The sequence below is a fragment of the Vigna unguiculata genome, chromosome 2 (assembly GCF_037176805.1).
Source record: "Vigna unguiculata cultivar grain cowpea cultivar isolate G323 ecotype 2 chromosome 2, ASM3717680v1, whole genome shotgun sequence".
NCBI classification, from domain to species: Eukaryota; Viridiplantae; Streptophyta; class Magnoliopsida; order Fabales; family Fabaceae; genus Vigna; species Vigna unguiculata.
Genome location: NC_140793.1, coordinates 3,751,162 through 3,760,629, shown reverse-complemented (window position 1 = coordinate 3,760,629; position 9,468 = coordinate 3,751,162). Strand labels below are relative to the sequence as shown.

At 31.8% G+C, this 9,468-nt stretch overlaps 1 protein-coding gene across 1 annotated transcript; it reads right to left on the bottom strand.

The window, feature by feature from the left end:
• Positions 1-1,135: 1,135 nt before the first annotated feature.
• Positions 1,136-3,396, bottom strand: LOC114174380 (sugar transport protein 10-like). Its single transcript, XM_028059219.2, has 3 exons — positions 2,912-3,396; positions 2,179-2,802; positions 1,136-1,620 (listed from the first exon to the last, which is right to left on the bottom strand). Exons 1-3 carry the CDS (start codon positions 3,362-3,364, stop codon positions 1,165-1,167), a joined length of 1,533 nt encoding a protein of 510 aa, XP_027915020.1. The 5' UTR covers positions 3,365-3,396; the 3' UTR covers positions 1,136-1,164.
• Between the last annotated feature and the right edge of the window lie 6,072 nt (positions 3,397-9,468).

The window sequence follows — 9,468 nt, the reverse complement described above, 5'->3', positions numbered from 1 at the left end:
GGAGCTTTTATGAAATATATTTTACTAAACACGGTGTTGGATTTATGATTTTGAATCTCGATGCATTTAAATTTTCTCGCGTTTTTGGAAAAGAGGTCTTATTCAATGTGAATATTTATTTATATTATTTTCTATTCTATTTAAATTAGAAATATTCGATTGAGATGTTACACCTGAAACTTTGTCACCAACACTTTTCATCAAAGACCCGTCTAAGCTAGCCACCAAGATGAACCTTCGAATTTGATACCACTATTAGGTCTTTTGAGTCGACCGTCAAGGCTAACCATCGGCTTTGTTACCACTATTGGGTCTTTTGAGGGAGGAGGTTTGTTGGGGAGTCCAACACCAATGAGATTTGATCCTAACCGCATAACGGATTGACACACTCTCAAACCAAATCCTTAAGTTTTTGTGTTAAAGGTCGTGCAAATCCCTTATGTGTGGCTTGAACTCATGTCTCTCTAGTGTTGTATCTCCCTAGTGATCTTTTCTTGAAAGAATCAAGAGTGATATGATAGTCTATGCTTGGACATGGTGGCCGGCTCAAAAAGACCCAACACAATTCATGGTGGTGAACTATCAAAATCTCATGGAAGAAGGGGATAAAATTGTTAAAGATAAAACATTTGTTTTGGTTAGTCATTAAAATAATAAATGGTGACAAAGTAAAATGAATTAGTGTTATACTTTAATTCAAATAATCTTGTAATAAAGGGTTAAGTAAGAAAAAAATTAAACTAGTTAAGCTAATATTGAGTTTATGATTGAGTATTTATTATAATTTCCTGAATTATTATTGAGAATTTAAAGACATAAAATAATTTAGAAACTTGCAAAAGTACACCTTACTTTAATTAAAAAAATATTATGATGTGTTTACCTAACGTGAATTTCAAATAGAAGTTGACACCTCTTTTATTTATAGGATATCAAGTTGAATTATAAATGTAATATTTCAAAAATCTAAAATACAACCTACTATAATTATTTTTACTTGATGAATTACGGAGTTAACCTGAGCATAAAATGCATTACCGAAAATAAGATGGAACAACAAGAATGAAAATAACTCGTTTATTTTTATTACATAATTTTGAAAAGATTACACCTTCTCTAAATTATGTTTTTTTTATCATAACCAATACTAAACTACAACTGGATTTATACAACAGACTTATTGTTCTTAGATTTAATATCAATGTCATTGGGAACAATTTTCTTCCAAAACCAATGTGAAGTCCAAAGTATATTCATTTCTTCAATGGGAACGTTCTTGGTTTCTGGTAAAAATGATGCAATGAAGATGGTCATGATAACCACAAATCCCGCGAAAAAGAAGAAGAGGCCGAACTTCAAGTGACAAAGCATGGTAAGAAAGACTTGAGCAATTGCAAACGTAAATAACATGTTCGTCGCAACATTAATAGCTTGACCTGCCGGTCGAATTTCTAGAGAACATATTTCACTTGGCACCAACCATCCCAACGGTCCCCATGACCATGCAAATGCTGCAACATATGCACAGATAAAGAACAACAAAATATCTGCTTCAACTTTACTAAATGCTCCTTGACCATTTAGCCCAAACCTTAGACCGATCATTGTTCCAACAATAACCTTCAATCAAAAGTATTATGAATAAGAAACATGATATATATAACAAATTATGTTTAAATTAGGTTTCAAGATTTATACAATGATACACAAAAATATTGTTTGTTATACAAATGCATCCACGGTTGTTCAAGTAATATTTATTAAATTAATCATGCATGTTCACATACAAGAAATTGTTGGAGATCCCTCACCAATTAGATATATGGTCAATTTATAGTATGTATGTGGGTGCAAAGCTCATGTTACAAGTCGATTTTGTTGGTTCGAGTTAAAGTTAAAGTATACTTCTTAAGATGATATCAGAATCATTTAAAGCCTATTCTTATGAGGTTTGTTATTTGTTGGGTTTATTGTGTCACACATTATTTTGCTGCTATCAGACCATCCTTAAATATCTAGTCTCACGCTTGAGATGTATATGAACCTCAACTTACAAGGTGATTTTGTAAGACTAAGTTCGTTTTAAATCCATTTCTTAAGAGAATTTAGCTAGGTTTAAAGTTTTATTAAAGTTATGGGTTGAACAAGTTTAAAAGTATCAGGCTTATAGACTTTTACCTGACAAATAAACATTTGGACACCACCTTCAAGAAGTAAGACCCTTCTTCCAAACTTGTCTACTGTGAAGATAGAAACTAGTGTGGCAACAACATTAACAACTCCAGTGATAACTGCAGACATAAGTGAAGCATCATTACCAAAGCCTAAAATCTGAAAGAGAACCGGGGCATAAAACATGATGACATTGATGCCAGTGAGTTGTTGAAAGGCTGGAATAAAAATGCAGAAAGTTAGTTGAGGCTTGTATTTTGGTCTTGTAATGTTCTTCCATGGATGTTCTACATTTTTTGCCATTTCACTAGCATCAACAATATCTTGGTATTCCTCATCAATTTTCTCAGTGCCACGAATCTTCTTCAACATTTTCTTAGCTTTTTCAAATTTTCCTCTTTCAATCAAAGAATTAGGTGTTTCAACTACACATAAAGATCCTATACATAGCAAAATTGCTGGCACAACTGCAATGCCTAGAGAAATCCTCCATCCATTTTCATGCTTGGATGTACCATAGTTGATTAGGTTTGCAACTAGGATACCAATTGTGATCATCATTTGGAAGCCAATATTGAGCGCTCCTCTAATTTTTGCTGGAGCCACTTCAGACAAATACACTGGTACAGACTATTGATGTAATAAACAAAGGTGGAAAAGTTAATCATCATTTCCTTGGAAAATAAAAAAGACAAACCAGTTCAAATGATTGTGATGTATAACTCATGGTAATTCTTACCTGATTGCAAAATCCCACTCCAATTCCTAAAAACATACGACCAATGATAAGCATTTCAATGTTCATTGCAAACCCATTCAATAGTGAACCAACAAGAAAAAATAAGCCACCAATAAGCATAGAGGCTTTACGCCCTAGCTTTCTAGTAGTAGTAGAAGCAAAAAAAGAAGCTACTAGTGCTGCAAGGTATAAGGAAGAGGTGAATAATGTAAGAAGTTCGTTGTCAAATTTGCAATATTGATTCTTGCTTTCTGATTTATCTTTCATTTGTTTGTGCACACCAGGGAAGAACTTGATCAAAAATGGTTCCATGGAAGTCACTCCTCCTGTAATACCAAGATCATATCCAAAGAGAAGACCTCCCATTGCAGCCACGAAACATGTAATCAGTACAAATGTTGTGACATTCCCTTCATAATGTCGCACTCCATCTACATGAAAGCCACCTGCCATCTTTCAAATTGTAGTTGTCACAAATATCCTAACTCAATAGTGTGTAGTTATAACTGGAAAACAACAATAACCACTTTAAACAATGTATTTTCTCCCTTTCTTTCTCTTTTTCTCTTGTCACTTGTTTTACACATAAATTTATACTTTAATAAGTAGACAAGCAAAGCACTTTTGATGGTTGAAAAAATGTCACAACAAAATAGGTTTCAATGGTCATATATCCATTACTTTTTTTGTGTTTGAATAATGAATAAATTTATTAAATTTATTAGTATTTGCTAGAAAGTTGGAAATCAAGTTAGTATTTACCTCAAAAACATTACTAATTAAAATGAAGATTTGAACTTTGTTATTTGACTTGTTCTTATTTTTTATTTTTTCTCCTGCACTGTGTCTAACAAAGTATAATTTTTTTTTCACAAACATACTGTTACTCCCACAAACTTTTAGACTATATTTTCATTATTATATATATTTATAATATAATAATAATAATAAAATGTAAATATAATTGTTGGATACAATGAAAGGGTATATATCGGTAAACATACGTTTATATTTACATCTTGGCTTTATTTTAATTAAATTTAAAAATATAAAATAACCTTTTTCCTCTTGTTGTCACCTTATGTTTATTTTATTTCAAAATTTGTCAATTAATTGTTTTTTGAAAGGAAGGAACTATTCACAAAAATAAAGAAAAGATAAAAGTATAATTTCTATACGCTATTTATTTAATAAATCAAGTTGTTTAATTGATAAATTTAGTTCATTGTATTTATATATTATAATAATTCAATAGATCAGAATTCTTTATAATTTATAATATTATGGGTAATTTAAGTTGTTAAACTTTATAAAATTATCAAAACAATTGAAAAATTAAAACCATTTTTTTATTCCATAATATAGTTTTCTATAATAATCTGAAATTAAATATAATTTATTTGTTATGTTTTATGGTGTTAATTATAGTGAAAAATTAAGATAATCTCTGCATTATTGAAAATGACTGTGAACTTGAGATAACATTGAAAGGACTCGTTATTTGTCTTTGGTCTCGGGAGCAACGATACTTAGAGTAGAAACTCTGTAGGTATATTTTGATATCATAAGTTTGAGTGTATTTACAAAGCCTATTAAAACTAGTGAATTACCCAAAGGTATCATTCTAATAAGTAGTGGCAGTTTTGAATTATGATGCGATAATTATTCAAGTTGCATGTATTCTTATGTCTCTTTCGTAAAAAAAAAAATTAAATATGTCAAATGATTATATTTCAACACCCAATTTTGTCCGGATGAATAAATTTATTCTCAAAAAGAAAAAAAATAATAAAAAAAAGTTTTTTAGTTAATGGAAATTAAAAAAAAATGAAACAAAATTTTCTTCAAAGATTTTCAAACTTTAGTTTTAGAAAAAAAAAAGAAAAACAGAGAAATTGAAAAAAGAAAAAAAAAGGGAGAAAAAATAAGGAAGAGCCTAATTTGTTATCACACTCCTCTTCATGAGTCCAAAAACTCAACATATCTACTTCTACCTTTGTTCTGATAGAGAAAGTAGTGATATGATTCTAATAATTAAAAGCAATATCTCTTCATATAATTAGAATCAATATTACTAATTGGGATTTATTTTTGTGCTCTGATTTGTTAATGGTTAGAATCAATATTATTGATCTTGATTGATTTTGTGCTCTGATTTGCTATGATTTGATCCCAAAATGTGCTGCTATCATGACCAGTTCCTTCTTTATATGGTTTATTACAATTAAGGTTGAGTTTGCATTCATATTGCAAGGTGTGAGTATAAATATGCACTCTGTCATGATTGGAAAAAAGATATTCTCTACACTTCTCTAATTATTTCCCATCATCACTCCCACATACACACCTCCTTTTTTATCTCTCTTTAAAATAACATATTGGAGGAGGTAGAAAAAATAAGAAGATAATTATATGTAGGGAATAAAAAAAAGAAGGCATTCTCTATACTATCTTTCTCTCTCATTACCACCCAGACAGGCGCATCTCATTTTTATCTCTTGAAAAAAAAAATACAAAAATATTATAAAAGGAGGCAAGAAAAAAAAAAAGACATAAGGTAGGTCACTGTTAGTTTCTTTTTTTTTTATTTATTTTTTTAATTTTCATTTTTTTTAAATCATAAAAAATATTTTTTTCCATTTCTTTGGTGTTTGTTTAAGCATTCGTGTTGCATGACACCCATTTTATACTTTCGTTCCTTTCTTTTTCTAAAAAATATATACCAATCTAAGAATAAAAAAATAGCTTTCTTTGTTTACTCTTTAATATGTATCTGGTTGCTCATGGCATAAACATCCTCGTCGACCTTTAAATAACTTTAAAAAAAAAATATGAAAATTATAAAATATTAAAAACAATTAAAGATTAAAAAAAATTATTTTCAATGTTTGTCCGGCCGCGTTGCGTGACACCAATAATAAAATAATACTAAAAATTTGAATGAAAAAGTTTTCAAAATTATTAAAAAAAATTAAATCATTTTTCAAATATTTTTCCAAATAGTTTTTCATAAAGAATTATATAACCTTGATTCTCCATTATGAAGGGAAATACGTAGGAGTGAGGATTAATCCTCATCGGACCCAAAAAATAAAAATATTATTTTTGTTTCTTTTGTACACCCTTTTATTGTTACTTTTGGGGGAAATTAAATATTTTGAAAACCACATCTTTTTGCATATTTAATTAAAGGTACCGTCTTAGGACCGACGTTGTGTGGTGCTAATACCTTTCCCACACGTAACCGACTTCTGGACCCAAAATTTGGTTTTTTCGTAGACCTTGTTTTATCTTTTTTGGTTTTTCCATAATTTTCCAAAATAAACTATGGTGGCGACTCCAAACTCTAGTTTTACAAATTTGATTTTTGGTTCGTCGTCCCGTCGTGATTTCAGTTGCGACACTTGTTGACATGAGAAGCCAAGGTGGTTTGCTTCTTGAAGATTTGATGAAGATTGAATGAAGCTCTTTTGAACTATTTTGAAGCCATAAACATTGGAATGAAGTTTACATTGATGAAGGAAAGGAGATTTGATGATATCCATGGTGATCAAGGCTGGAATGTGTGCTCTCCATGCACTTACATCATTAAGAAAGTGTGCTTGTAGTTTGTAATTCATGTTGAAGACCTTAAAGCATTAATTAGATGTTGTTTGGTCTTTGTTGTGTTTTTAATCTGTTGAATGGTTTTTCAACAGGTTAAAATGTCTCTTTTAATTTGTTGAATGACTTTTTAACAGGTTAAAAGGTTGGCTGCAGTAGTCTTAAACTGCAACAAATTCAATCAGTTGATTTAGTTTTAATCGATTGATTTCACTTAAGTCAAGTGAAATCAACCGATTGATTTGAAAATCAACCTGTTGAATTTCGTAACAGTTTGACTATAAAAGTTGTGATTTTCAAAAGAGAGGGCAATTAATCATTTTAGAGCACCATTTGATTCTGGAAACTTATGGAAACTCTCTCCTTCGTGATCATAGGTGTTGCAGCTGTTGAAGATTGATCTTGGATCAATTCTTGAAGCTTTTGGCTTGGTTTGAAGCTTGGAGAAAGTGGTTTGTGGTAGGCAAGGTTGTGCTACCACTAAGGTTTGGTCTTTCTCAAGCTTTATGTGTGTGCCTAGTGGTTTTCCAGGTCTGCAAGAGGGTTCTTGCTGTGCTGGTGTGATTCTTGTGTGATTCAAGAGTCTTTTGTGGTATTTTTGCATATTTTGGAAGTGTAAGGTTGGATTCTTTGTAAAACTTTTGAAATAGTGCAAAGTCAAGCTCAGGTTGCCTTGACAAACTGGATGTAGCTCAGGTTTGAGTGAACCAGTATAAAAATTTGTGATGTCCTCTCTTCTCTAACCTTTCTCTCTTGCATTTTCATTTTAAAGTTTGAAAAACTTGTGTTTTAATCATCTTTTTCATGTTCTTGCATGTTTTCATAGCATCTGAAGCATTGAACATGTTTGTATAATCATTTGGAACTGATCTTGATCATTCTTGAGCATTGTTTCTGGTTTAAAATTCAAATTCACATTTATGCATTTTTCCCAGTATTTCAGTCGACTGTTTTTCAGTTTCAATCGATTGATTATACCATAACAGAATATGTTTAGTAAAATCAATCTGTTAACTCTGTTTTTGATCGATTGAAAATGTATAGTTCAGTACTGTTTGCATCCTAACTTGGTGATCTATTTGATTCAATCAAAGGAGGTTTTTAGCTTGTAAAAATAGCCTAAAGTTTTAACTAGCCAATTCAACCCCCCCTTCTTGGCTTTTCAACCATTTCAAAACTAACAATTGGTATCTAGAGCAAGGTACTTGAAATTTTATTAAGTAAGGTCCTAAATCTGTTTTGAACTACTTGAAATGGCTGAAAACAAGTTACCCTTTGGTGAAGGTGCCTCAATTCATAGACCCCCTATGTTTAGTGGCATTAATTACCAATTTTGGAAAATTAGGATGAAAATCTTTATTGAGTCAATAGATCAAGGGATATGGGATGCAATCATAAATGGACCATATACTCCTAAACATATTGTTGATGATGTGCAGGTTAATAAGTCATGGACTCAATGGAATGAGGAAGAAAGGAGGAGAGCCCAATATGATTGCAATGCAAAGAATATCCTCACTTCATCTCTCAACATGGATGAGTTTTTTCGTGTTTCACAATGCAAGAGTGCCAAGGAAATGTGGGAGGTTCTTGAAGTGACTCATGAAGGAACCAATGATGTTAAGAGAGATAGAAAGCATGCCTTGATTCAAGAATATGAGCTATTCAAGATGAAACAAGGATAATCCATAGCGGATATGCAAAAGAGATTCACTCACATAGTCAACCATCTCATAGGCTTGGGTAAGGAATTTGACAAGGAAGAGTTAAACATCAAGGTGCTAAAACGTCTTGATAGATCTTGGCAACCAAAGGTCATGGCTATCTCAGAAACAAGAGATCTATCCACTTTGACTACAGCCGCATTGTTTGGTAAGCTTAGGGAGCATGAGATTGAGATGCAAAGGCTTAATGAGCTTGAGTCAAGTGAGAAAAAGGTCAAGAACATAGCCTTGAAGACTAGCACTAAGAAAAATGAGGAGCTCGAGGATGAGGTGGCTGAATCAAGTGAAAGTGAGAACTTGAATCTCCTTGTCAAGAGGTTTGGTAAGTATCTCAAAAGGAAAGGTATCAAAGGTAATCCCAAAAGGTATACTTCCAAAGACAATGAATCAAACTCTTCTAATTTTACATGTTATAACTGTGGGAAACAAGGACATATCAAAATTGAATGTCCAAATGCTAACAAAGAAAAGGAGAAGAGTGTTGATAGGAAAAAGGAGAAGAAGTCAAAGGAGAAACGTGCATACATTGCATAGGAGGACAATGATGATTCAACAACAAGTAGCTCTTCACAAGATGAGAGTGAAGAAGCAAACTTGTGTCTCATGGCTGGTTATGAGTCATCTTCCTCAAGCCAAGTAAGTTCTATAGACTTAAATGACTATAATCAATTGTTGCATGATTTTGAAGAGTTGCATAATGAAGCAAACAAGATTTCTGCATTAAACAATCGGTTGAAAGGCTTAAACAATTGGCTTGAAAGCAAAGTTAGTCAACTGGAAAAAGAAACAGCGGATTTAAAAACTGATTTTGAACATTTGGAAATGATTTACAGTAATTCAACCGACTGTTTTAGAAATCAGTCAGCTGAAAAATCCTGTGAAAACTGCACAGTTTTGAAAAATCAAGTGAAATACCTTATAAAGACCTGTGCAAGGTTCACAAGAGGAGAAGCAAACTTAGAGGGTGTTCTTGGTTCACAAAATTGTGTATTTGGCAAAGTTGGACTTGGTTTCAATACTTCTTTTCAAACGAAAACCAAGAAGTTCTCTAGTTTCTTTTCTAAAAGCATGCCAAGTGACATGCCATTCATTTCATGCAACTATTGTATGCAAAAAGGTCATGTTATTAAGAATTGTCACGCTAGAAATTATGATGTTCCTAAAGGGATTATGAAATGGATCCCAAAAGGATCTAGAAAGGCATAACCATGATGGACCCAACCTATCAAA

Excerpts from the sequence above, each read along its gene's own strand:
- LOC114174380 (XM_028059219.2), bottom strand. The coding sequence starts at position 3,364 with ATGGCAGGTGGCTTTCATGTAGATGGAGTGCGACATTATGAAGGGAAT. Across the intron at positions 2,803-2,911 it reads GAGTGGGATTTTGCAATCAG|TCTGTACCAGTGTATTTGTC; the intron begins GTAAGAATTACC and ends TTACATCAATAG. Across the intron at positions 1,621-2,178 it reads TCCAAATGTTTATTTGTCAG|GTTATTGTTGGAACAATGAT; the intron begins GTAAAAGTCTAT and ends TTTTGATTGAAG.